The sequence below is a fragment of the Budorcas taxicolor genome, chromosome 3 (assembly GCF_023091745.1).
Source record: "Budorcas taxicolor isolate Tak-1 chromosome 3, Takin1.1, whole genome shotgun sequence".
Classification (NCBI taxonomy): Eukaryota; Metazoa; Chordata; class Mammalia; order Artiodactyla; family Bovidae; genus Budorcas; species Budorcas taxicolor.
This window is the reverse complement of record NC_068912.1, coordinates 115,108,030-115,136,023: the sequence shown is the minus strand read 5'-3', so window position 1 is coordinate 115,136,023 and position 27,994 is coordinate 115,108,030. Positions and strand designations below refer to the sequence as shown.

The 27,994-nt window shown below is 52.7% G+C and overlaps 1 protein-coding gene across 2 annotated transcripts in view; it reads right to left on the bottom strand.

Annotated features, from left to right (window-relative positions):
- The window catches only part of SH3BP4 (SH3 domain binding protein 4), a 99,412-nt gene that overhangs the window by 16,688 nt on the left and 54,730 nt on the right, over positions 1-27,994 (bottom strand). For both annotated transcript variants that reach the window (XM_052636983.1, XM_052636984.1), the window contains one exon: positions 4,382-4,632. In XM_052636983.1, the coding sequence (XP_052492943.1) occupies positions 4,382-4,499 (118 nt within the window). In that variant the 5' untranslated portion in view covers positions 4,500-4,632. The remainder of the gene's footprint in view (positions 1-4,381; positions 4,633-27,994) is intronic.

Here is a 27,994-nt window from a genome sequence, read left to right as displayed (position 1 = left end):
TTGAACCCATTTTTCATCAAACTGTTTATATGAAATAAGATTTTTGAGTCGGGTCTCTTTCAGCCTCTTTTAAACAATCGTTCAGAAGAACACCATGAAATCATTTCTCTCTCATCCCCTGAAAATTAAAGGTTGAGGTTCGGTCATAATTCACGTTCTTTTGAACAACTCTTTAAGCAATCTGAAAAAATGCCAACACTTTAAACAACTGACTCAAGCTAATTTATGGCTCTTGGTGTCCAACTATGTGTTACCAATGTAGACAGCAATTGAAACAGCAGAAAAAGAAAGTCATCTAAACAAGTAGGATGTATTTTGAAAAATAACGGATAATTAAAAACCTCCCATAGGCGACAAAGTATATATACCTAAGTAGAGGATTAGGGTTAAGAGGATGAACACATTTCTTTCTGATGGAAATAACCCCATATATTGGCCCCCTTCCTCACCCCAGCTGTGCCTTGTTTTACAGAGTTTGCTGCCTTCCTGTTACAGATAAATGAAAGCAGATTTTCTTAGTTGTCTTAAATGAACAAGCAAAGACAGGACATTTTTAGTGGAATTACACTTTCATCTTGTCTAATGTATGACTAAGTCAACAGATATACTAGTCTATCAAATCGGCAGTCCTGCCAAAAAAATTCACCTGCCCATTTCCCTTTCCTAAAGAAAATAAAAATAAATTAAATTGTATAAAGGAAATGATAATGAATTATATTGTATTTCTTCAGCAAAGTCTCAGGAAATAAGGTAGGAAGTTTCTATTTATTTACACTAACTAAATTACAGAGATATGCTTGGCAGGGTGTGTACCTGGGCCTTGGGGAGGCTGTCACCTACCACCAAGTCTGGGGTGTCAGAGAAAATCTGGCTCTGGGATCATCAGACCTGGGCTCTTAATCTGCACCCTTAGGGCTTCCCTGTGGCTCAGCTGGTAAAAGAATCCACCTGCAATGCGGGAGACCTGGGTTCGCTCCCTGGGTTGGGAAGATCCCCTGGAGAGGGGAACAGCTACACACTCCAGTATTCTGGCCTGGAGAATTCCATGGACTGTCTAGTCCAGGAGGTCACAAAGAATTGGATTACGACTGAGCAACTTCTTTCCCTTTCACTTTAGCAGCTGTGGGATCTCTGGAGCTTGGGATTGTTCATGATGGATAAACCATCTATCCTCAGTGGGCTCTGGTAAGGATAAAATGAGATGATGCCTATGAAGTGACAAAATAATGATGCTTAGTCCAAGCAAAGGACTCACAAAACCAATGAACTTATAGTTACTGCAGGGAAGGGACAGTTAGGGAGTTTGGGATGGACATGTACATGCTGCTATGTTTAAAATGGATAACCAACAAGGACCAACTGTATAGTACTGAGAACTCCGCTCCATGTTATGTGACAGCCTGGATGGGAGGGGAGTTCAGGGCAGAATGGATACACGTATATGTATGGCTGAGTCCCTTTGCTGTTCACTTGAAACTATCACATTGTTAATCAGCTATCCCCAATACAAAATAAAAAGTTTAAAAATTAAATAAAGCAATAAACATCTTGAGCCCCCTCCTAATTTAATTTTTCTCCATAGCATTTATCATCAACCAATACAAAATGTCCCTACATATTTATTTTGGTTTTGGGGGGAGGGTTTATGCTCTGTTAGGGTATGTCTTGCTCACAGTAGTTGCTTACAGCAGAGAAGCAACATCCATGTTATTGAAACAAGGTGTTGGCCGAAGTCAAAGTTAGTATTCCCGTGGCTTTGCCCTTCTGTAAAATCACACCGGAGAGAAATCACTTAACACAGAAAGGAGGGAGTGAATAAAAACAGCCAAGCCAAAGATAACAGCTTCAAGGCGGGTTGGGAAGAAGGGAGCGGGGTCAGCTGAGGTCCAAGGATAGCATAAGATCTTCCCCGCTACTTTGTTTTCCAGTCACAGGCTCCAGGAACACAAACAATTTTTTGTTTCCTTGACACATCTCATGAAAGTGTCACATAAAAATTAAAAGTGTCACATGAAAATTAAAGAAAGTTGGCCGGCTATTAAAATCTTGTTAGACTTCCTCAAAAGTTATATCCCTATTACGTTCCTCCAGAATAATTCTCTTACAGTAATATTTTTTTAAATTAAAACCCAAAGCGATTAAGCAGGATGTAGCCTGAGAAAATGTATCAGTGCAAATGAAGAATAAAAATGGTTTTACTTAATATTCCAAGCTTTCTTAGGAGAGGAGTGGCTACCGACTTCACTTAAGGATGAGGCGCATCCGATGGGAGGCCGCGCCCCTTCCATTCGGGACCCTGTGGAGGTGGACCGCGGAGTGAGATCCCTTCTAAGACCTGCCTCTTTATCAGTTGAGTGCCACAGACACCTGGGGACAAGAGGCTGGGACTTCCATTAAGTCAGATGCAGGAAAATCCCTATCGAGTTCCATCTTAATGAATTCTGGAGAGTGCTGCCCAGATTCACAGGTACCTTGATTTTTAATACAAAAAAATATCCCCGAGTGTCAGGAGGTTCAACTTACTGAATAATACATTTCCTACCCTTCTGCCTTAGTTCTTATACAGGAAAAAACATTTATCAGGTGTGGAAGACATTGTGCCAGATATTTTGCCTGAAATAAGATCCCACCTTGAAGCTGGCTTTATCATCAGGATGTGCAGGGAGCTGCTGGGCTGAAATGCTGCCTGGGCCACTGGTTGCCCCCTCAGGAGTGTGGTCCAGGGGTCTCTCCCCACTCCGTGCCCCGAAGCTAACCGGCCCTGCCTCACAGTCCCAGCTGTCTGGCCTGCCTTCCTTCCCAGCTGCAGCATTCTTTTAGGATCAGCGTCATCATCTTTCAACCTTCTGCTCTCTTCTCTTCATTTCAACATCCCCAGCCCAAACCCCACAACTTATAAGTTCCCAGTTTCCCGCTTCAACTGTGAGTAGCTGGGTTATAAGGAAAACAGTGCCTAGTACCCGACTACGAAAAATAAATGGCTCAATTATTTATAGCAACACCCAATAGGTCTGCTGCTCTTATTAATAAAGCCTCCTGCTTCCTTGGGGCTTCAGTTCAGGAGATGTAACAGACGAGGGTTCAGTCCTGGGTCAGGAACATCCCCTGGAGAAGGGCAAGGCAACACACTCCAGTATTCATGCTTGGAGAATCCCATGGACAGAGCAGCCTGGCAGGCTACAGTCCATAGGGTCACAAAGAGTCAGATACAAATGAAGCGACTTGGAGCTCACACGCATGATTTCTTGGCTAGTCTTTTCTTTAGAAGAACATTTAAAGCTATACTCAGGGCCACAAGAATAAAGGACAGACAGGAAGAGGAAGAAGTTGAGGATTAACGGAAGAGAAAAGGCAGAAACGTGCACATATGTTTACTACATCAGGGTAAAGTGTCATGATTTTATCTGGGAGAAGGCAGTTTAGCTCAAGAAATATTTATTTAGCACCGACTTTGTGCCAGGGACTAACGATATAAAAGTAATGAGAAAGCTTTTGCTGTTGAGCTGTCTGTAGGCAGCACAGTGGATCATTTCAACAGGATTCACTGGCAAAGTCAACTGATGATGGTGATGATGATGACGAAATGTAAGATGCCAGGAACCTCACAGGAGACACACCATGATGGCTAGTGAGGGCAGGATGAATTCTAGGAGAAAAATGACCCACCAGCATCCTCTTTAGTGTCTAAGAATAGACTTCACCACCAGTCCAGTTTTATGGAGCTGCTAGGAAAACCCAGACTCAGTGATTAAACCCCAGGTCCACCTCTAAACCAGGGGTGGGCAAACTCTAGCCCCTGGGTTTGTCAGCTGTTTTGTGATCCAGGTGGCGGTTTTCGTCAAGTTTTGTTGGAACACAGCTATGCCTACTTGTTTACTTTCTTCTATGACTGCTTTCTCAGCACAACTGCAGAGCTGAACAGCTGTGACAGAGGCCGTATGGCCTGCAAGGATTCGAGTATTTACCCTGTGGCCTCCTCCAGAGAAGGCATGCTGACCCCTGTCCCAGACCACCCTTCCATTCTCCAGTGGCTCTCAGGACCTCATTGGCTCACCACACTCTCCTTCCCCCTGGTTCTCTGTTCCACCACGCTCTTGTCTTAATGTCACCAAAACTCACGCAAAGAGAAAGAATATTCTTCATTAAGAAGCTGTTTCATTACTAAGGGGAAAATTCAAAACAACCTCCCTGCACATCAAAACCAAATCAAACATGAGGTTGTCGTTCCAGGGCTGAATTCATAACCTGATGAAGTTTAGGCAGCTCAGCTTCAGTTATCTGAATGTGAAACCTGGCAGCCTGTAATTAGGAGAGTCTGTGGGTCTTGAGCGCTTGTATGTTGCATTTTCTCCCCGAGCCAGCGCCGTTCCCGGGAGCTCACCTTTAACATCATTAAAGCTCGATTCTGAAAACCCTTCGCTGAGGTCAATCAGGGTCCCCTCGGACTTGCACCGCGGGAGGCCGCTGGAGTTGGCAGCCCGGATGCGCTGAGCCGCCATCCTGAAACGCTTTTCCCCAGGCGGATGGGCTAAGGTTTCATATTTCTCCCTCCAGTTATTCCAGTGAGCGAGGAGGCTGCTGTCTCAGGCAACCATGCTGCACGACGGTGTCAGCTTGGCAATGTGCTTCTTCCTGTGAGGAGTGGAAGAGAAAGAGAAATTTCCCTGGAGCAAGTGAAAAGACACGGATTTAAAGAGCAAATCAACAGCAAGAGGGAATCCTCGCTCTTCCAGAGGCCGTGTCATTTTTCCTGGCCCAAGAGAACACAGCAGGGCTCAGGCTCCAGCTTCTGTGCCCCCCTTATGCCTGTCTCATGGGTCTCTGCGCGCACACAGTCCCAGCAGTGTTCCCTGGCCTGCCCTGTGCACCCCCTCTTGCTGGGGGGCCACAATGAGGTTTGTGAAATCTGCTCGGGCACCTGGCCGGCCCATTCATTATAGCCAAAGAGGAGGACAAAACTGCATCTGTCCACACTGCTGGTTCCAGGGCTCGGGGAAGGGGGCCTAGAGCTCAGTGTGTGCAGAAAGTGGCTGGTCCCCTTGACTCCAGCCCGGGGCGGGCCGTGCTCCGCATCACAGCAGTGGTTGTGAAGGGCCCGCTCCCTGCCCACACATTTCCCTAGATCCTCCCTGGACCCCCAAATAAACACAACACAACACACACGTGGGCACCTGTGCAGGCAAGGTGTTCTCGTGTGACTTCTGCAGACGGAACGCGCTGCATTCACTGAGTCCCCGTGCTGATAGCACACCGGGAGAGGAAGATTTTGTGGGAAAGAACACAGCTTCCCGTCGGAAGCCTCGGTTTTCCTGGAAAGGGGCACCCAGGTGTGTGTATGTGTGTGTGTGTGTGGCAGGGGAGGGGGTGGTGGTTGGAGATGAACAAGGCAACTGGACCAACGGACAGGAAAGGACCATCCAGGAGTCAACGTCAGAGCAGGGAAGGTCACACGCTCTCCCAGAGCAGACCTGGGCCGATGCTGCTCCGGCTGGCCACGGGTGACCACCGCACTCAGCTCAGCGGGCAACCAAGGGCAAGTGAATTTCACCCAGTAGAGCCGGGTTCACGAACCCTGGCCGCAGGGCCCCTGTTCCTGGATTGCTCCGTGCACAGACAGCGGGAGTTGCATCGTCTTGACGCAGGAGGGTCGCCCTTACTCATGAGCGGGACCTGGAGCCCCAGCACCACCCTGCGCAGCGATGCTGCAGTGGGCAGGACGGAGCCCGGCCCCAGGCTCTGTGTGCAGCAGGCAGCCCCAGATTGCATGTGTGCTGTCTGCTGGGGAGCAGCCCGTGTTGAGCACCTCACACGAGGTTCGCTTTCATGTTGGTAACGTGGGACAGGGACAGCGCCGTCCTGATTTGTCTGAAGGAGAGAGAGATAACATGGGGAAGGTGCTGAGAATGAGGGACCGGACCCCGTGACTCCTGGACCCCCTGCCTCGGCCTCCATAGCCCCCATCAGCAGCCCCAGTCCTGGCTCTGAGTGACCCATGGGCAGTGGCTCGAGGGCAGAGTCCGGGCCGTCTCAAAGGATGCCACATTCCTGCACCCTGGGGAGAAGGCTGGCTGTGGGCTGAATGCATCTCCTTTGTCAGCTCTGACACTCTGGAGGGATATCTAGAGATGAGAAGGGGAGGAGGGGATGGGGGGAGGTTAGATGAATCGGATGGAATCAGTGCCCTTACAGAAGGAGACCCCAGAGAGCTTGCCTTTCTCTCTCTGCTGCCTGCCGGGTGAGGTGAGGACACAGCGAGAAGACAGCCAGGAATGGGGCCCTTAACCCAAGATCCGGGGCCAGGGGCGGGGCGTGCGTGTGCACAAGCGGCAGGTCAGGAGCGGCCGGCTCCCCTGGGGGACACTTTCCCTAAAAGCAGGCCCAACCTGAGCCCAGACTGTGGTCCCTCCCACCCGTCTCCCATCCTGGTGTCCTGCAGCCTCCGGAGTTGCCCCATCTCACACACACACACCAGCACTCACAGGCACGCCAGATATTTGAAGGATGACAGGGTGAAGCACCTGGACGGTTTCCCTGATCAAGTGGCTCCCACATGACTTCCATTCCTTCCCTGTGATGTTACAACTGACCACGTGCTCGGACCCCCCTGGCCCACGCCTGGGTTCCTCTCTGCAGAGAACTGAGCTGGGCCTCCACGAGAGAGGACGGTGGCAGGGACCTGGACTGGAAGCAGGAGAGCCTGAAGCCAGTCCCGGGATTGGTCTCCTGCCCCCCTGCCCGCCCCCAACCCAGAGGTGGGGGACACAGCCCCACTTCCCCATCAGCCACGGAGGCCACAGGACTGTGCAGAGGCCGTCGGAGCCGGATCGGATGGCCGGTGACCAGGCAACCTAGGGCCCTGAGATGAGGGGACGTGAAAACATTTCGGATCCAAAAGTCGAAGCCTCATTTCCTGGAGGGAATCAACGCGGAGGATGAAATGGGATTTCTGGGCGGGCGGATCGGTGCGGGGAGAACTCTGTGACGGTTCTGCGTCCATAACCTGTGTTTGACAGGTGGGCTTTTTTCAAACTAAGGACAATTCCTACCTGGGATTCCCGGCCTCTTGGGGAAGCAGCAACAGGGAAAGGAGGTGGGGGTTGGTTAAAGCCAGGAGATGCCATCAGCTGTGGAACCTGCCAGCCCTCCCCCCAGGGCCAGGCTGCTCCCAGGACTCACCAGCACCAGGGACGGCACTCGGGGTCACGCTCATAGTCGGACGCACTTCCTGCCCCACGCCCCCCAGTCCAACGCCCCTCCCACCCACAGGCTCCTGGTCAGGACCCAGGAACCCCAGCAGCGGTGTACTCCTGGAAACAGGATCCCTGGGGCTCCCCAGGGCAGTTCACCCTGACCAAGCTTTGAGAGATCAGGATGAAAGAGGAGCTGCCCCCACCCCCTGCCTTCCCTCACCTCCCTTTTGGAGCATCACTGAGCCTCCGCTCACATCTGGGGAAGCATCTAGCGGAGGGAATAAATAAAAGTGAGGATGGGCTCAGTCATGAGGCCTTACTGCTCCCGAGGACCCCAGGGCCTGCGGGACTGGTGAGGGTCCCCAGAGGCGGGCTGGCTGCCCAGAGCAGGGGAAGGGGCCCAGGGTTATAAAGTGCGAGGAATCAGTGCCAGGCAGAGCAGGGCCCATGAGTCTGGGGGACACGGTGCCTGAGTACCGCAGGAGAGGCAGGGCAGGGGCCAGTCTCGGCCCTGGACGCCACGGGAAAGCCACCGAAGCTTTCTGATCCAGAAAGATGACTTTGGCTGCTGATGACACGGCTGGAAGCACCAATGCTGTTTTGTCTTTGAAGACTGCTGACACAGTTTAGGAGAAGCCAGCGACAGACGCAAGTGGACTTGGCAACGGAGAGGGGATATCAGACAAGCCCCACCCCCTCAGAACCCTGCGCAGACGCCATGTCCTCGACAGAGGAGCTGGAGGAAGTCTGGATGGGCTTTTATGCAGGGCTGGGAGACTGGTGGCCAAAAAGTCAGCTGAGGCCCAAAGAGGACACACGGCCTCGTGGGAGCAGCCAAGAAAAGCAGAGATTTAAGAGTGATCGGATTCCCGCCGCCCCTGTTGCTGCCAAGAAGGCAGTTGATGGGGAACCAGGGCCTCAGGGTGGGCAGGAGAACAAACCACAGAACACTCCTGGGAGCTGGGGAGGCTGATCCCTGTTTCTGTTGTGTTATCGATGGCAGATACAGCCATGACCCCGAGCCAGTGCAGGCAGAAAGCGTGCCGGCAGTTACAGTAACAGACCTGTGGTCCTTGTAAAGTACAGACACCCCTCACTGCGGCTGCCGTGCAAGGAACCTGGAAGCCACCAACTGTGTGGTCCTCACATCGTCGCCACGTACCAGCCAGAGCTGAGGACTGAGGCTTGATTCCCCAACGACCAGGAGCCTCGTTCACAGGAGGATGAATGCGCTCATTCACGCCCTTCCTTGGGACCGGGGCCCTTTGGTCTGTGGTGCTCAATGCCCCGGGGAAAGTCCGGAAAGGCTACTTTCCCCAGGGCAGTCCTGACATCCACCCCAGACACCAGCCTTCACCTCGGGGATGTTACTTCACAGCAGAGAAAGAGCTGGGCTGGGCCACGCCTGTTGGGTGTGTCCTCCCGGCACCTCCCGACCTGACACTGTCAGGGTGAGGGTTCACGGTGAGGCTCTGAAACTCCTCCTCCAGAGATGCCTGGAGGGACTCCCCCACCCCACCCAGCCAGGAGGGCTCCAGGAGGTTCGGCTGCAAAAACGCTCCCTGCTTCCCGCCTGCCTAACACTACAGCTCACCTTATTGCTCCTGGCTGTCAGACCCGATTACCACCCTGGTCCAATCCATGAAAATGAAATGAAATGGAAATGGGCTCGGTCGTGTCCGACTCTTTGCGACCCCATGGACTGTAGCCCGCCAGGCTCCTCTGTCAGTGGGATTCTCCAGGCAAGAATACTGAGAGTGGGTTGCCATGCCCTTTCTCCAGAGGATCTTCCTGATCCAGGAATTGGACCCAGCTCTCCTGAATTATAAGGGGATTCTTGACCATCTGAGCCACCAGGGAAGCCCATGCCCTTAATTTTCTCAAAGATCCCTCCAGCTCAAACCGCCCCCCAACCCGCACCCCGCTGGGTGTGGTTTGCTGCATTTAAACCTTCGAAGGTGGACTCCCCGCCCTGGTACTCAGAGCACCCCCATCGTGCAGCTCACCTGGGCTCACCTGGGCATCCGGGTTTACTCACCTCCACCCCACGTGAACCGGGGGCCACTCCTCCGCCCACCCTGCATGTCCTTTGCACCTTCTGCCCCTGGAGCCCGCTCGGTACCCTCCCCCGTGCCTTCTGGAAACTGTCTTCTCTCTCCCCACCCTCCTAGGGCTCCACCCTCCTCTCCACGGCCCTGCGAGCTGACTCACGGGCTGGCCTCAGCCCTGCAACCAGCAGAGGAGTTCTGCTCCTCTCTCCTGGAGGAGCCTCCGATTCAAGTGGCCCAAGGTCAAGAGCCACGCCCCCTGAATTAGTCCTTGCCTTATTCAAATAATAATAATAATAAGGTGGGGGGTAGATGGCCTGATGCTCTGATCTGCTTGGCAGTGAGTTCACCAAGGCTCATCAACACGGTATTTTACCATCTGTTATACTATTCCCAGGGCATCCCTGGTGGCTCAGCTGGTGAAGAATCCACCTGCAATGTGGGAGACCTGGGTTTAATCCCTGGGTCGGGAAGATCCCCTGGAGAAGCGATAGGCTACCCACTCCAGTATTCTTGGGCTTCCCTGGTGGCTCAGCTGGTGAAGAATCCGCCTGCAGTGTGGGAGACCTGGGTTTGATCCCTGGATTGGGAAGATCCCCTGGAGAAGGGAATGGCTACCCACTTCAGTATTCTGGCCTGGAGAATTCCATGGACTGTATAGTCCATGGAGTCACAAAGAGTTGGACATGACTGAGCGACTTTCACTTTTCACACTATTACTATATATTACTATACATTTGCTTTCTCTACTTTATTATTTTTTATCATTATTACTTTCCTTACGTATTCCTTTTACTATTATCTTATTTGGGCATGTGTTTGAAAATGTCCCAAATGAAACATTTTATAAAATTAGGGAAGTATTATTAGGAAGCCTCCATCATTCGCCTCTCCAGGAGGGATGTATCAGGAATGAAGGTTTGAATATATGTGTGTTTGTGTCTCTTTGAAAGAGAAAACCTCTAAGGAGCGCTAAACGCCCAGGTGGTCTCGCAGCACAGCTGGACATGGCGGGGTTCCCGCTCGGTTGACAAGTGGCCCCAAACTCCAGACGAGGCCACCGGCGGCTCCCCTCAGGACTAGCGGGCATCCTGTACCCTCCCAGTCCAAACCCAATGCCGGGTGTGCGCCAAACCTCCTCCCCAAAGCCACTACCTTTAGTCAACAGGAGAAGGGCTCACTCAACCAGCCCCAAAGCCCCTGTCACTCCCCAGGGCCGTCCCTCCCCCTGCCCACACCCCACCCCACCCCCGGCAGCTCCGGCCACCATCCCCCTTCAACTCAATACCGTGTGTTCCATCAGGTCTAACACGTCCAGCTCTGCGCTCCCGTAATCCACCCCTCCATCAGCAGTCAGGACTTCCTTCAAAACAGTCAGTCGGGGCTCTGCTCAAAACCCTCCAAAGCTTCTCAGGCCTTCCTTCATGCTCGCAGTGACCTCGTGGGCCCCGCTGGCTTTCTGGTCCTTTTCTTGTTCTCTCCCTCCCACCCCAGGGCCTATGTACATGCTGTCCCTGCATCCTGGGGGGCCCCTGCCGAGTATTCGCCAGGCTGGACCCCTCACTGCAGTCAGGGGTCTGCGACACCCCACTCTCTATTTTCCTTATCAACACCAGATAAAGCCCATGCTCTTCCGTTTCCAGCCTGATTTCTCCAAGACAATGTAAAGCTCTCTGAGGCCCCCTGGGTTGTGATAAGCCAGTACAGAGCAAGCTCTCAAATATAAATGAGTGAATGAATTCTATTTAAATAAAGAATGCAGCGTTGGAGCTCTTTGGCAGGTAAAGAACCTGCCTGCCAATGCAGGAGAAGCAGGTTTGATCGCTGGGTCAGGAAGGTCCCCTGGAGGAGGAAATGGCAACCCACTCCAGTATTCTTGCCTGGAGAATCCCACTGGCTGGCTATGATCCACGGTGTCGCAAAGAGGCGGACAGGACTGAGCAACTAAGCACACAACCTGGGATAGTATCCTTTGAAAGTCCCAATCCCCAACAAGGGTTAAGTGGCCCCCACACGTATGTGAAAGTGATAGTCGCTCTGTGTCCGACTCTTTGGGACCCCATGGACTGTAGCCCACCAGGCTCCTTTGTTCATGGGATTCTCCAGGCAAGGATACTGGAGTGGGTTGCCATTTCCTTCTCCATGGTATCTTCCTGACTCAGGGATCACCCCCACAAGGTAGAAGTCAGGTCTGAGAGTCAGGAGGGAGCATTAAAGCTTACTAATGTCTGACTCACAATTAATGAGGTTTTCTTTTCTTTATATACAGGCCAATTCATTCAGAGAGAAAGGAGCCCGCTGCCAGCTCCCTCCCTGGTAACTAGGGGGCTGGCCTCTGGACGGCCAACACCTTTGTACAAGGACACAATTATTTACAGATGCTGGTGGCACAGTCAGGAACCCACACATAGCTGCTCAGCTACCCCAGGGGACTCGTCACTCCCAGGATCCTGGAATCCCAGAATACTACTGTGGGGGCCTATGTGCCAACAGTCTGCCCGACAAACAATTAAAAAGCGAAACAAAGTGGGCTTCCCTGGTGGTGCCACGGTAGACTTTGCCTGCCAATGCAGGAAACACAGGTTCGATTCCTGATCAAGGAAGATCCCCTAAGCGGTGGAGCAACTAAGCCCAGAACGACGGAGCCTGGGCCCTAGAGCCCGGGAACTGCAACGGCTGAGCCCACGTGCCTCGTCTACTGAAGTCCCCAAGGCCTAGAGCGTATGCTCTGCAACAAGAAAAGCCACAGTGAGAAACCCGGGCACCGCAACCAGAGGAAAGCCCGCGCAGCGACAAAGACCCAGCACAGCCAAAAAAATAAATCAATGAAATAAAATTATACAGAAACGCAACAAAAACCAACCAGGAAAAAGGACAGAAGCATCTGTGTCGTGCAGACGCGCTACAGTCGGGACCCCAGTGTGTGCACCAGCCAAGCACCAGGCCCGCTGGGTGACCCGGCCCAGGAAGGCACAGGAGGCAGGCGCTGGGCCTGGACCCCTGGTGCGGGAGGTCCCGGGCGCCAAGACGGCCCTCGGCCTCCCCTGGGTGGATTCCGGTCATGCCTTGTTTTTAAGATGACTCACTCTCCACGTCGGATTTTAATTTCTGGAGTGGGAGTATCATGTGGATTTCATCAGATTTCCTCCGGCTGAAACAGAAAGCACGAGTTTCGGCCGGCTCCAGGGCGCCTCGGTCAGCAGGCTCTGTGGACACACACTTCATCCCGTCTGACACCACCTCCCCACCCCCTAACTCTCTGCCCAAGAAAGAGCGTGATCCCGAGGACTTAAGTCAACCAGGGCTACGCTCCCTCCCTCCCCCAGGAGATCCGCTTCCAGCAAGCAGCCAGAAGAAACCCAATGCCCGGGGCTGGCTGCAGAGAGGCCCACACGCCGGCCAAGGCTGCAGGGAGGAACCTAGCTTTACAGGTACCTCCCCTGTATCGAGGTGGAGCCCTGAGGGAAGCGAGCTGGGAGTGACCCAGCAGGCGAGTGTGAGCCCGTCTGCACGCCTGGAAACGTCTACAACAGCCTCTTCAACACCCTCTTCCCTCCAAAGCCAGTAGCCAGAGAGGGAGATGCATCCCCCAGCCTAAACAGCACCCTATCTCCCTCCGCCTCCTGACCTCCTGAACCTGACCTTGGCCAGTCTGGGCAACCAGCCCAAGTGAAAAGGCAGCACGTGACTGGTGTCCCTTCCCGGCTTCTGCTCTCTTGGCTGGGAATGCACGGGCTCCTGGTAGGAGAGCTCCGTCCTGCACAGGGAAATTTGAACCTTCCCGCCGCGGGGCAGGGCGCTTCCTCCCACCTTCAGAACCTTTCTGCGTCCTGCATGCACTTGGAGCAGAGATGAAGGACCACGCCGCTGCCCTCTGGTGTGGCCTGGAGAAGGGCCGCCTCCTCTGGGGGTGAAGCCCACGGCCCCATTGGAGGTCCCATCAGAGAATCAGGACCACGGGGAGCCCAGCTGCTTGTTCCAGTGTCTGTCTGCGACGTATTTTGCTTTGGTTCAATGAGGACCTTAACTTAGGAGATGAGCGTTGGGAGGGAGGTATCGGAGCACCCCGCAGCCGGCTGTCTGTGCAGAGTATTGAGGTTCGTGGGCAGAATCATCCGTCCTGGCCCCTGGGCACCTCCCGAGCAGGGGACCACATCTCCTGGGTGAACAGCTGCTGAGAGCTGCACCTGCTTCTAGAACAGGCTCTGTGCACACTGGGCTGGCAATGTGTCCATGTTCAAGGCCTAACTCTGTTCACCCAAAGCTGGTGATCAAGTTCAACTCCCATGGGCTCTAGGGGTGCACGGGAGGGACCTCGCTGTTGTGGGCACCACTTTCCAACTGCTGCTTTTATGGTGTCAAGTGTGACAGCTGGAAGGACCCAGCCTGAGGACCCAGCGTTTCACCTAGTGCTCAGTTGTGCCCTTTGCGACCCCAGGGACTGCAGCCCACCAGGCTCCTCTGTCCATGGGATTTTCCAGGCAGGAATACTGGAGTGGGTTGCCATTTCCTCCTCCAGGGGATCCTCCTGTGCCTCCTGCATTGGCAGGAGGATTCTTTACCACTGAGCTATGGGGGAAGCCCCAGTGTTTTCACTGGCCAGTGACAAAATAAGAAAATCTGAGTCTGGAGAATTGCAGGGTCGTGGGCGAGGGTCAGGGAGAGGAAGCAATGGCCAAGTGCCTTCCACTGCCTCTGCGTGGCCTGAGCTTCTTACTCCCTGGCCTCCTGCCTCCAGCCTCCTGGATGCCCAGCTGTGGAATTTTTCTTTGGGGCGGGCTGGACCAATCCCACCATTTCCTTGAGTCAAATAAACAATCTCAATCCCTTCAGGGGCTCCTACAGTCTGTAGAAGACACCGACACCTGGCTTGTTTTTCTAGACCATCTATACACTAAGCCACCCTCCGTGTCCGTATCACACTCGCCTTTGTCTGCCCTGAGCTCACCAAGCACAGCGACCGCTTCTCCCACTTGGCTCTAAACATCCCTTGACCACCTTGCAATCTCAAGCTTCCATCTCTCTTTCCACCCCATGGACTTAAAAGACCCAAGGGAGCCCCCAGTTTCTGCTCTGTTAAAACCTACCCATCTGAGAGGACCCTCGTCATATGGTGCTTTGGAAGACAGAATTCCACATTTCTCTGAGCTATCTTGGGCTTTATCCGTCATCTTGTCTGGGCACTTACTGCTTTCACTCTGGGCATCAGAGCTGTGATCCTGCACACGATTTCATAGTTTCTAGACAGCTACCCTCATGTCCTCGGAAGCCGACTGGATACCTGGTTCCTCTGTAATCGTCCAGCATCAAGCACACGGGCCTGGCCCCAGCTGGGGTTTGGTCCATCTGCTGAACAGACAAATGCTTCATTCAAACATTCGTTCAGCATCACGGTGCATCAGGGGACCACCAAAGTCACAAGCGGATGGAGATCCAGTCTCTTCCCTTGACTGCTCATCACTTAGCTGGCGTGACAACGTGCAAGAAACTGACACCGAGGGGAGGGGAGGGCTGAGGTCTGCCCCACGCCTTCTGAGCCTGCACGGGACGAGAAGCCTGCCTGCCTTGGATTGCCAGCACACTGCGTGTGCCACACGGACACCCTCTACCCGCCCGCCCTCCTGTGCCATCACCCCACTGCTGAGGACCGCAGGGAGTTCAAAGAGGACCCGACCTGTGCATGTCGAGTGCTCCCCAGGCACGGGGTTTAGCCGGTCTGGTGGGGTGGGGTTGCCCCCACCGAGTCACATGGGAAGAGCTGTGGCAGACAGGCTGGGAAGTAAAATCTTGTGATCAGCCCAGACTAGAAAAACTTCCCCACTCTGGTACCCAGCCAGCGACGAGAAAGAAAAGGCATGATTATCTCTGAAGATGTTATAACAGAGATGAGAAGAGAGGCCCATTCACTTGATGGGCCGGAGGGAGGGAGACTCGGATTCTTGACTCTCATCTGACACAGTCAATCAAACTGCAAAACGTCAGCGCTGGGAGGACTTGTGGTTTCCAAGCATTAGTCTCTGATTTACTGCTTTCCTTTAAAAAAAAAATCAAATTATTTAACACTTCTCTTTAAATCAACCTACTTTCTAACAACGTAAGCTTATTCAAAAAAGTTATTTTAAAGGCAGCTTTCTATGGCTTTAAAAAGGAAGTTTCTAGATTTTTTTTCCTTTTTTTAAAAAAGTCTTTCTTAGACTGATACATCTTTTCTAGTATATATTAACTTAAAACATTTTTTAAAAGCAAAGGGATGGGGGTGGGAGGAGGGTGACGAGCAGGCAGAGAACAAAGCCACACCCACCAGGAGGCACCGCTCAAAACAACCAGCAAATACAGAGCAGGGCTGACACTAACCCCACAGAGCCTGTCCGTGAGCCTGGGAAGAGAGGGCTGACTCCTGAGGACGAGGGGCTTACTGCTGCCCCTCAGCCAGCCCCTCCCCAGCATCGAAGGGAACTGTGTCAGTTTCACTCGCCCGCTTATCTAAGATCCAGCATCTGGCATAGTAAGCAACGGACGAAACTCAGGGAATGAATGAATTTCTTTACAGAAAACCTACCGTGTCCATGGCTAGTGGAGATATCCTGGGCAATAAACCAGTCACCAATCTCGACACTTCATCAGTATTTATTACGGGAAGGAGAGAGGACAGGACTCTTATTCCTGCTCCCCTTCCACTGCCCCTCAGCCTCTCTGTCCTTAGGAGAGCAAAGCTGTAGGCCAAGCGACTTCCGCGTGGCGGTGTTTACAGTGATACAGGAGCGCTGCTGTTGTCCAGCTGCTTGCTCAGCCGTGTCTGCCTCCCTGTGACCCCATGGACTGCAGCACGCCAGGCCTTCCTGCCCATCACCAACTCCCGGAGTTCGCTCAAGTGTACATCCATTGAGTCGGTGATGCCGTTCAACCATCTCATCCTCTGCCACCCCCTTCTCCTTTGGCAGGTATGGAAACAATTAACGTGTGGCCTGAGGGTGTTCTAACTCCAGCCTGGGTTTATGCAGCTGTTAAAATTAATTTTCTAATACTGAAAAGAATGGAAAATCCACACAATAGAACTTTGAGAAAAATGAAACCCACAAATATTACAATAATTTGTTCTTAGAAAATGTGTATTTGCTAGAAAAAGAAGAGTCAATTTCACATTGAATGCCGATAGTGATTATGTCCATGTGGCAAGCATATGGATCATTTAGTTCTTTTTCTCTAAATTTTCTACTTTTTGTAATTAAAACACACACACACACATTTTATAAAATAAATTTCCATCATCCTTCCCAAACACCATGATTCCAGCAGGTCATTTCCAGCCTTGCAAGACCATTTTCTAAGTATGTATAACAACAGTATGCCATCTGCCAAGCTGATTACACTTTCAGACACTTGACTGCGCAGCTAGAATGATGCATTCATTAATCCCTGTGGATCTAAAGCCAGCCTTCCCAATTCTAGTTCCATGAGTTCCTATTCCTCCTGGCCTCAAGATTCTACCAACTAGGAAACACAGGCTATCTGATTTGCGACAGTGTGATTTATTTTCTATACATATGGGCTTCCCTGGTGACTCAGCGGTAAAGAATCTGCCTGCCAATGCAGGAGACGCAGGTTCGATCCCTGAGTCGGGAAGATCCCTTGGAGAAGATAATGGCAACCTGCTCCAGTATTCTTGCCTGGAGAATCCCACCAGAGGAGTCTGGGGGGCTATAGTCCATGGGGTCACAAAGAGTCGGGCATGACTGAGCAACTAACACTTTCCCTTTCTCCATAAGCTGTCTGTAAAAACCCAAGGCTGGAGTTCTGAAGGCTTCAGGGCTGGTGACCAAGTGGAGATTTGGGGAGGGGGTGCTAGGAGAGGGAGGGGAAGCCCTGCCTCCTTTTCCACACCTTGCTTTAGGCAGCTCTTCTGTCTGATGTTCCTGAATTATATCCTATTTACCCTGTTGGTAAAATGTTTCAGTTCCATGAGCCTCTCTAGCAAATTAATCAGACCCAAGGAGGGGGTCATGGGAAACTGCAATCTACAGCCAGCTGGTCAGAAGCACACGTGACAACCTGGACCTGTGACGGGCATTTGCAGTGGGGTGGTGGCAGCAGTCTTGTGGGACTGAGCCCTCGGCCTGGGGGACCTGAGCTCATCTCCAGGTAGAGAGTGTCTGAATTGAGCTGCACTGCAGGACTCCCAGCCCAAGTCTGGGAACTGGTGGTGGGTGGGGGGAGTCCCCACATGCATTGGAACCACTTGTTCCCGATGGGGAGTCATCAGCAAAGACACTGCACAAAGGAGCTTGGGCTGCACAATGTCCTTGGGCACGAAGGACTCACCAGGCTTGTTTCCAGGTCTGTGGAGGGGGGAGCACCCTGACCTGCGGTTGCCCACAGGCTCCCCGCTTTCTGCGGCTATACACGGCAGGGTGGTGGCCATCTTTATCCCTAATCTCCAGACTTTGGATCATTTTCTTAAGATGAATTTCTAGTAGAGTACGAAGCGTTGCCAAACTCTTTCCTGGAAAGCTGTAGAGAGTTACCCTCCCAACAGCAGCAGACATTCCTTCCCAGCCTTCTGACGGAGGTTCAAGAAAAGCTTCGCTTATCTGACAACTGGGCAATTAAATACCAAGTTTAACTCCACATTCCTTCGAAACCGTCCATCAGAAAATGTTCAAATGTTGATTACATCTTGTTTGCTGCTTCACGACTATCATTACGCATCCTTTGCTCGATTAGACTGTAAAATTTCATTTGTTGTCATCCAGTTGCTTCAGAATTTCATGACCCCAGGGACGGTAGCCCTTCAGGCTCCTCTGTCCATGGGATTTCCCAGGCAAGAATACTTGCCTGGGAGTGTGTTGCCACTTCCTTCTCCAGAAAATGTCCTATCAATTACAAATATCTTCCCCACTGTTGCTCACACACATGAATCCATTTGCTAGCTGAATGAAGTCTCAATTATCTAACCCTGTCAATCTGTCCTTTGTGATTTCACACTGAAGCACAGAAAAGCCTCCCCCATTGAAAAACTTGATAAACATTCACATTTATTTCCCTCTATTTAAAAAAAAAATGGCGTGTGGACTGACATTAATGTACAAAGAATTTATTTGGCTGCTCAGAGAGGAACTTCACAAAATTAATTAGCAAACAGCTAGGCAATTACCCGTTCACCAGTTCCTGCACAATCCGTCCTCTCCGTGATGTCACTTGGTGCTTTTTAAATGTGTGTAGATACCAAGGTTTGAATCCACCCGATTCTGTGTCGTGAGTCTGCCTATTTTTATCACAACACAAGTCCTTATGTAATGCCCAGAGTTTTACCACAGTTGGCCATCTGGGAAGACTAGCCTCCACAACTCGTTCTATTTCAAAGCCTCCTATCAGTTATTTTTACCTTTTTTTTTTTTCTTCCAAATGAACTTCAGAATAGTTTAGTAATATGTCTCTCCCACCTTTTCATTCCTTCAAAAAAATTAACCCCACTGGGTTTTGCTTTTGCTGGCATGGCACTGGTGAGACCTGAAACCTTTTTACTATTTTATCTTTTCCTCCAGAAATATGGTGGGTCTGTTTATTTAAAAATGAGTGCCAGAACAGTGTGTGTGTGTGTGTGTGTGTGTGTGTGTGTGTGTGTGTGTGTGTGTGCGCGCGCATGTGTGCAGTTGCTCGGTCGTGTCTGGCTGTTTCTCACCCCATGGACTGTAGCCCGCCAGACTCCTCCATCCATGGGGATCTCCAAGTAAGAACACTGGAGTGGGTTGCTATTTTCTTCTCCAGGGGATCTTCCCGACCCAGGGATCAAACCCGGGTTTCCTGCACTGCAGGCAGATTCTTTACCATCTGAGCCACCAGGGAAGCCCAGCTGGTTTATAGCTGCTGCTGCTGCTAAGTCACTTGAGTCGTGTCCGACTCTGCATGACCCCATAGACGGCAGCCCACTAGGCTCCTCTGTCCCTGGGATTCTCCAGGCAAGAACACGAGTGGGTTGCCATTTCCTTCTCCAATGCATGAAAGTGAAAAGTGAAAGTGAAGTCGCTCAGTCGTGTCCGACCCTTAGTGACCCCATGGACTGCAGCCCACCAGGCTCCTCCGTCCATGGGATTTTCCAGGCAAGAGTACTGGAGTGGGGTGCCATTGCCTTCTCCGCTGGTTTATAGAGGCTTTATTAAATGAGGACATATACTTTCATTATAAATTACTGATCACTTCATAAATTCTACCTCCATTGCTATTTATTACAACTGTGGGTTGTGTGTAGTAAAGGCTTAATATCACTGCACCTAATTTCCATTATTACCTTGAGCTATTTAAGGCCTAGCCACAGGGTTAAGGTCAGGCAATTGAGCAAGCATCTCTTAGTTAAAACCTAAAAACCACCAGGCCAGGGAGCGCAGTCCTGAGCAGTCACAAATGTTCACACCTTTCTCCTGCCCTCACATTATGAACTGAACTGTGTCCCCTGCCGACGATGCTGAAGTCCCAACCTCCGCTACCTGCCAACACAACCTTATCTGGAAACAAGGTCTTTGTAGATGACCGAGTTCAGATAAAGCAATGAGAGCGGGCCCCCATGCAATATGACAGGCATACTTACAAAACAGGGACACTGGGCACAGAGGGAAGGTGGCGTGGAGACATGGGGAGGAGGTGGCCATCCAGAAGCCCAGGAGAGGGGCCCAAGACGCTTCTCCCTTGGGCCTCAGAAGGAGACAGCCCTGCCACCACTGCAGCCCTGAGCCTCAGGTCTCCGGAGCTGCGAGAGACGGAAGCTCTGCTGTGCTGAGCCCAGTCCGTGGCAGTGTGCTCTGGGGGCCCCTGGAAGGTCACACAGCCTCCTGGGAGTGTGGACACAGATCCGCTGTCTCAGCCCTTCGTGCTCCTCAGCCGGTGTGGCCTCCCGCCTCCCAGGAATTCCTCTTTTCCAGCCCCCCTTTGTCCCAGCTGACACAACCAGAACTCAAGAAGCAAATGAATGTCTGGCCTCTGCAAAGTGTGGTCTTACCCCCACACTTCTGGAACGGTCTTTCCTAAGATCCCAAACTCCCAGGCCATTGGCTGGAGTGCTGCTCACCCCACATTCCCAAAGGCGGAGTTGGACGTCGGCAGGGAATGGCACCCACAGACCTGGAGTGCTTCTGCAGAAAACCTTGCCACCTCATGGGCCCCGCAGAGGCATTTCTTTGCAGCAACCAAGTACATGGGGGTTGGAAAACAAGCAAGTTTCACCACGATTCTGGAGCTCTCTGAACTTTTCCACTCACCGAGAACACAACGGAACCACCAGAAAATAGGGGTCGGGAGGAGGACAAAGCAGGTTGGTGTCCCCTAAACTAAGGGGAGACCCTCCCCGCCAGAGGGCTCCATTTCCGTGATGTCGGGCTCCCCGTGGGTGAGTCCAGCCCGCCTGCAGCAGGACACGCACAAAATGAGCAAATCCTTAGTAACACAAAAGACACTCTTTGTAGTCACAGCACAGAGGCAAAACCTTGGCTAGAAATTTCCTGCAGCTGGTGGAAGCCGAGTGGGAAAGCAGCTGAGGGCAAGAGATTAGGCTTCAGGGGGCCCTGGGATCCCCCAGGGACATGGAGACAGAGCGGGCAAGACAGCACAGCTCACAATACAGCGAAGGTGCGAGGGACCTGCTGTCGAGAAGAAGAAAGGCCGGTGAGAACGAAAGGCCCACAGGAACAGCAGCGGTCTGGAGGCCAGACAGCCCGGAGGACCGGCACTGAGGGGTGTGCTGTGTCTCCTGGCTTTCCTTGTAGCTCAGTCGGTAAAGAATCTGCCTGCAGCACAGGAAACCCGGGTTTGATCTGGGTTTGGAAGATCCCCGGAGAAGGAAGTGGCAACCCATTCCAGTATCCTTGCCTGGAAAATCTCATGGACACAGGAGCCTGGTGGGCTGCAGTCTGTGCGGTTGCAGAGAGTCAGGCACAACTGAGCAGCTAACCAACACTTGTGTCTCCGGGCACAAACTGAACCCCAGCTTCACCGATTCCTCAAGATGCAATCATTCTGGGAAAGACCAGGGCAGGGAAAAAGCTGTTCTGGAAACATCTGTTTCCAGACAAAAGCTCATCTTCTCCTGTGGGCCTGGGAGATATGGAGGCCCTTGGCCTCACCAAGGGGAAGACCCCGCGGTCTGCACGCTCGGCACCCTGCCTCCAGCCTAGCTCTGTTGCCAGGCTCTGCTCGCTCCTCTAGCATGTGGCTCCCTCACCTGATCCTTTTATCACCATCTTCCTCCTCCTCCTCCTGGCCTGCAGCCAGGACTAAACCAAGGTGACGCCACCATACAAAGAAGGGAACACAAGGTTTTGGAGTCAGGCCTGAGTGTGACCAGCCGCTCTAGCTGTGTGCTCTTGGACATGTTACTTAGCCTCTCTGTGCCTCTATCTGCATCACCTGCAGCAGAAAGATGGTAAAATCTGGCTTGACACGTGAGCACATAGTAGGTGCTCAATGAGGACCGTTCCTAGTCGTCACTGTGCCTGGAGATGAAGGCCAGCTGGCCCAGAACGGATGTCTCCGAACAGCGACCTGCCAGGGGCTCAAACCCACGCACGGATTCTCTGCATCGGCACTCAGAGGCGCTGGCATGTACTCGAAACCAGTCACTACCTTCTCACCTCGATGAGCTCTCTTTACTCTGCCGTGTCACTTGGCTCCAGGCGGGGAAGCCCTCTGGCAAGCAGAACTCAACTGCTTGGCACCTCCCCTTCATCTGTAACACAGGGATGACACGCTCTCTGCCTCTTCCAAGTGTGTGGGTAAAGTCGGCTGGTTCATGCCGAGCGCTTACTAAGACCTAGCAGGCACTCTGTCCCCAAGTCAGGGCTTCCTGCTCTTGATGCTAGAAACACTTTGGATGTGTGTGTGTGTGGTTGGGTGGGGCCTGGCTGGGGGGCGGGGGGTGCCCTACCCAGTGCAGGACTTCCGGCAGCATCCTTGGCCCAAACACCCAGAAGCCGGGAGCATCTCCCCTGGACAACTCAACTCCAGGCACCACCATGTGTCCCCCGATATCACCTCTTTGAGAACCACTGTCCCTGGTGAGAGCTGCTATTATTAACATCATTTATCCTCTTCCTTTACCGTTTGGGGCTTCCCTTGTAGCTCACTTGGTAAAGAATCTGCCTGCAGTGTAGGTGACCTGGGTTCGATCCCTGGGTTGGGAAGATCCCCTGGAGAAGGAAATGGCAACCCACTCCAGTATCCTTGCATGGAAAATCTCATGGACAGAGGAGCCTGGTGGGCTGCAGTCCATGGGGTCGCAAAGAGTCGGTCACGACTGAGTGACTAACACACTAACACACTTACCTTTAAATCTGAGCTGCCAGGTCGTGTATTTCCACCTCTCCTCTCTGGCTCCTGCCCTTGCATTTCAGTCTCAACCTCCACCCCATGGCCACGCCCGGCACCCCTGGGCCCCAAGGGGCTCCCCTTGACAGTTTCCCCACCCTGGATGTCGATGACAACCACCTGGGGAGGCTTTTGACTAACACGGTCCCACCCAGAGATTCAGCAGCACGTTTTCAAAGCGCTCACGTGCCCCCAATGCACACACAGGGCAGAGGGTCTCTGTGCAGCCCAAACTCACCTATCAGTCAAAGCACCTACAACAGTCCTTCCTTTAGAACCCAGACCCCGATCGCTCAGCCTCCGCTGTGAATGGTGGCCCAAGGTCGCCCCCGCCAACCCCACATCCCGGCCTCCTCAGGCCCCAACCAAGCTCTCTCTCCCTATTCAGGACCTGGCCTTCTCCAAGGTCCTCCAGATCCCTCACTATCTGTACCGCCTTATTACTCAGAAGAAAGCCCACTTGCTCAGCCCCCGAGATACCACTGGCTTCATCTGCTCCCCAACCCCAAGCCCCCGGCTGCAGGCCCTAACGACCAGCTAAAGGCCCCCTCCCCAAACTCTGCACGCTCAGCCAGGCACACCGCTCACCTTACCTGGAAGATGCTCTCCAACTCCTTTAAGCCTGACCGAACCCACCTACCCTTTCATAAATCCTCCCTGGACCGCTCTGCTGTCACTGACGCTGACCCCGACTCCATCACAAAAGCACCCAAGGGCAGCGGCACTTTCTGGGTGTTACTTGCAAGGTCCTGAGTCTGCACACTCACGGCACTAAGCCCTAGGGGCAAGCTCTGCAGGCGCACATGAGGTGCACACAGGACCCTCAAGTGACTCCTTCCACGCGGGGCCCAAGCCCGGAGGGCAGGCAATGGCAGCTCTGCGAATCCGCCGGCCACTGTGCCCGAAAGAGTATTTTGACCTTGAAGGGATCAAGGTGTGTTTTAACAGGTAAGTAAGGGCTGGAGGCCAGACAGACAGCCCATGAAGGAGCAGACTGAAGTGGCCCCAGGAATTCCAGCACCTTCGCGTAGCCTTCAACCCCGACTCCTGGTGTGGCTATTGCTGCCTGCAGAACAGATCCAACCAAACATCTCTGGGCCTGAGTCTGAAGTGAAGCAGATCACAGAAATACAAGGCCAAGCACTGGGGAGAACTCCCCGTAACAGGGGGGCCCTAGGGGCAGGCAAGGTTTTATTTTTAGAAGCAGGACACATTCTTCAAAGGAAATCTTTGTAGAAACCTTGAGCCAAAACCTCGCCCAGGTGTCCTGGGGTCAGCGAGGCCCAGATGTGCGGGTTCCCAGGGCTGGTGTAAAAAATAACCACAAACTGGGCGGCTTAAAACCAAGAATCCATCCTCCCCCAGTCCTGGGTGCTGAAGGTCTGAATCAAGGTCTCTGTGGGCATGCTCCTGAAGGTCTGAATCAAGGTCTCTGTGGGCATGCTCCTGAAGGTCTGAATCAAGGTCTCTGTGGGCATGCTCCCAAAGGCTCTGGGATGAGCGTGCTCTAGGGTCCTCCTGGCTTGTGGCTTCACGGGCAAGCCTTGTCCTTCCTTGGCTCACAGGTGCCCCCGTCATCCCGTGGCCTTTTTTCCTGTGTGTCCACACGGCCGTCTTCTGAGGACACCAGTCACGGGATTAGGGTTCACCCCTGGTGGCTCAGTGGCAAAGAATCTGCCTATCAGTGCAGTTGCCGTGGAAGATTCAGGTTTGATCCTTGGGTTGGGAAGATCCTCTGGAGAAGGGCATGGCAACCCACTCCAGTATTCTTGTCTGGAGAATCCCATGGGCAGAGGAGCCTGATGGGCTACAGTCCATGGGATTGCAAAGAGTCGGACATGACTGAGCGACTGGGCATATACACAGACTTCAAGTCAATTACATCTGCAAAGACCCTACTTCTAGATAAGCTCATACTCTGAGCTTTCAGTAGATGTGACTTTCTGGGGACACTCTGACCCTGCACATCGAGGAACGGGGGACAGGGTAGGGGCAGGAGGCCAGGGGAGTGGGAGGAGACAGGCTGGCTCCTGGCTAGGGCAGGCGGGAGCTGCCAGAGGTCTGAGGGGTGGCCAAAGTCCTTAAGCCAGCAGGCTGCCTTCTGAGTCAACGCCACGTCTGTGGTCACCAGCCCCTGCGCCCCGTGCTCACCTACAATAGGACTGATCACTTGACCGTGACAGCTCTTTTAACTGCCTGCATCTCCAGCCAGGCCAAGAGCTCAGGGTCAGCAAGCACCTTCAGCCTCCCTGGCACACAGCATCACTCAGTAAGTAGTCCTTTCACCAACCAAGATTTGTGGGTTGCTCCCATCTCAGTGTATCAGTGGGCAGCCTCTCCAACCGGGACGTCTTGTGTTCCCAGCCCTCTTCACATCTGTCTAGTGCAGATTTCCGTCCTGAAAACTGGAAGGTTATCAGCAGCGGCGTCCTCCTTAGTGTCGGTCACTAACAACGGGGGTCCTGAGCCTTGTCCTGCACTATGCTAGCTGCTATGTTAGAACACAGAGAGAAGCAAGACCAGCCTGCCGTAGAGGGCGCGCAGAAATGAGGAAGACGCAGACACTGAACTACAACAGAAATCACGATACAGGTTAAAACAGCCAACCGCACCCACTACAGGTGGTTGAATGATGTCCCCCCAAAAAGGGGCGCTGGAATCCTAAACCATAGTACCTGTGAATTGACATTTGGAAGCTGGGTCTCTGCAGATGTGATCAAGTTAAAACGAGGTTACACTGGTTTAGGGCAGGGCCTAAATCCAATCTCTGGTGTCCCTGTAAGAAGAGGGACATTGGGATAAGGAGACACAGACACGCAAGGGGAAGATAACTGGGAAGATGGGACAGAGACTGGAGCGATGAAGCTCAAGCCGCTGGGCATGGAGATGGCGGGTGAATGTCCAGAGCTACAAGGAGGAGTCCTCAGGGGAAACCTGGCCCTGTAGACATCTCATCTCAGACCTGTGGTCTCCAGGCTCGAGAGAACCCACTTCTGCTGTTCTAAGCCAGGAGGCTTATGGTCACTTGTTATGCAGCCTTGAAAAAAGTGTGGGCAGACCCCTGAGACACGCAGGTTCAGTGCCAGACCGCCGCAATAAAACCAGCGTCAGGACAAAGCGAGGGCGCTTCCCCGCTGGCTCAGCGGGTGTAGAGTCCGCCTGCCGATGCAGGAGACATGGGCTCAATCCCAGAACCGGGAAGATCGCACATGCCGCGGGGCAGTTAAGCCCGTGTGCCACAACTCTACAGCCTGCGCTCTGGGCCCTGGGAACCGGAACCACTGAAGCCGACACATCCGAGAGCCCGTGAAGCCACCCCAGTGAGAAACCCACGCCCCGCGGCTAGAGAGAGCCACGCGCAGCAATGCAGACCCAGCACAGCCAGGATAAATAAATAAAATTATTATTATTTTTTTTTTAAAAAAGAAACTTAAAAAAGATGAAGTAAGTCACGTGAATCAGGGCACCCCACCCCCAAAATGGTACCAGTCTGGTCCGTGGCTTGTTAGGAACCAGGCTGCACAGCTGGTGAGCGGCAGGCAAGTGAGCAAAGATTCATCGGTGTTTATAACCACGCCCCATCACTCGCATTACTGCCTGAGCGCTGCCTCCTGGCAGATCAGTGGCCGCGTCAGATTCTCATAGGAGCTTGAACCCTGAAGTGAACTGCGTGTGTGGGGGGCTCTGGGTGGCTGGCTTCTTGTGAGACCCTTAACGCCTGATGATCTGAGGTGGAGCTGTGATGCGCCTGAAAGTGAAGTCACTCAGTTGTGTGCAACTCTTTGCGACCCCATGGTCCAATCCATGAAAACGAAATGAAATGGAAATGGGCTCGGTCGTGTCCGACCCTTTGCGACCCCATGGACTGTAGCCCACCAGGCTCCTCTGTTCATGGGATTCTCCAGGCAAGAATACTGGAGTGGGTTGCCATGCCCTCCTCCAGGGGATCTTCCCGGCCCAGGGATTGAACCCAAGTGAGTATATGATAGTGCTTTCAAAAAAAAAAACAATGTGCATGCCTTAATTTAAAAAGACTTTTTATTGCTACAAAATGCTAACCATCACCTGAGCCTTCCCTGAATTGTCTTTTTGCCAAGGTCACATCAAAGATCACAGATCGTAGATGCTTAGAACAAATATAGTAGCGATTATATGAAATATTTAAATATTTAATTTAAAAAGTAATAAAAAGTTAGAAATCAAGCATTACCGAAATGTAACAGAGACACAAAGCGAGGAACTGTTGCTGCAAAAAAGATGTCAAGAGACCTGGCTTGATGCAGGGTTGCCACAAATCGCTGTCACCCCCTGACCCCGCCGCCGTGAGGGCATTTGTTGGGTGCGTGTCAGGTGTTATCATTCTCAGTGCTTCTGTGTTCACTGATTTACACGTGACAGCCACCCCACGACACAGACATTATTCCCCCATCGAACGGCTGGGAAAACCGAGGTGCAAAGAAGCCAGGTCTCTGGTCCAAGGATCCCAGCTGGGTGGCTGCAGGGGGAGCCCATGAACCCAAGGCTGGTGTGAGACCAACACAAGGATGGCTGAGCTGGAGAAGCCCCTTTCTAGACAATTCCAGGACCACCTGTTCCTCCCCGCTGCCCACTGGGCCGACAGCAGCCTGGCTCCTAGAGACCAGAGCAGGACCCTCAAGCTGGGCTGCTGGGGCAGAGCTGACAGGATAGCCCAAATGTCCGCTTGGTGCTTTGTTTTTTTTTTTAAATCAATGCATACATTAGCAGGAGCTTCCCGAGTGGCTCAGATGGAAAAGAAGCTGCCTGCAGTGCAGGAGACCAGGGTTCCAACCCTGGGTCAGAAAGATCGCCTGGAGAAGGAAATGGCAACCCACTTCAGCATTCTTGCCTGGAGAACCCCATGGACAGAGGAACCTGGTGGGCTACAGTCCACGGGGTCGCAGAGAGTCGGACACGACTGAGCCACTAACACACACACACACACACACACATTAGCAAGCCTGGTGTGAAACCACCCTGTTTGTCCGCAGAGCTTCTGCTACCTGTCTGTACCAGGCGGAGATGAAACGGAACCCGACTGACCCAGCAGCTTTCCTGCAGAGAAACGGAGTGCCCCAGAGGCCTTGGAAGCCAGGCCCCTGGCCTTTTGATAATCGGCTAATTTCCTTCCAGTTCCGAGGGTGATGCAAGAGTTTGGCCGGTGAGGGGAAGATTGTGACCTGGAGCCAGAGGGCAGTCGGGGAGGAGCTTTCCTTTCGCCTCCCAGAGGGTGATTATTTTATATAGAAGGTCAGAAAAAGCATCGGGAGGAGAAAAGAATCACCCATGGACAGAAGGGGCACAGCTCAGTCAATCCCATCCTCTGCTTTCTCTGCTCAGCGCTCGTACTCGGCCGTCTAGAGGATTCTCAGCAGCACCTTCGCCCTG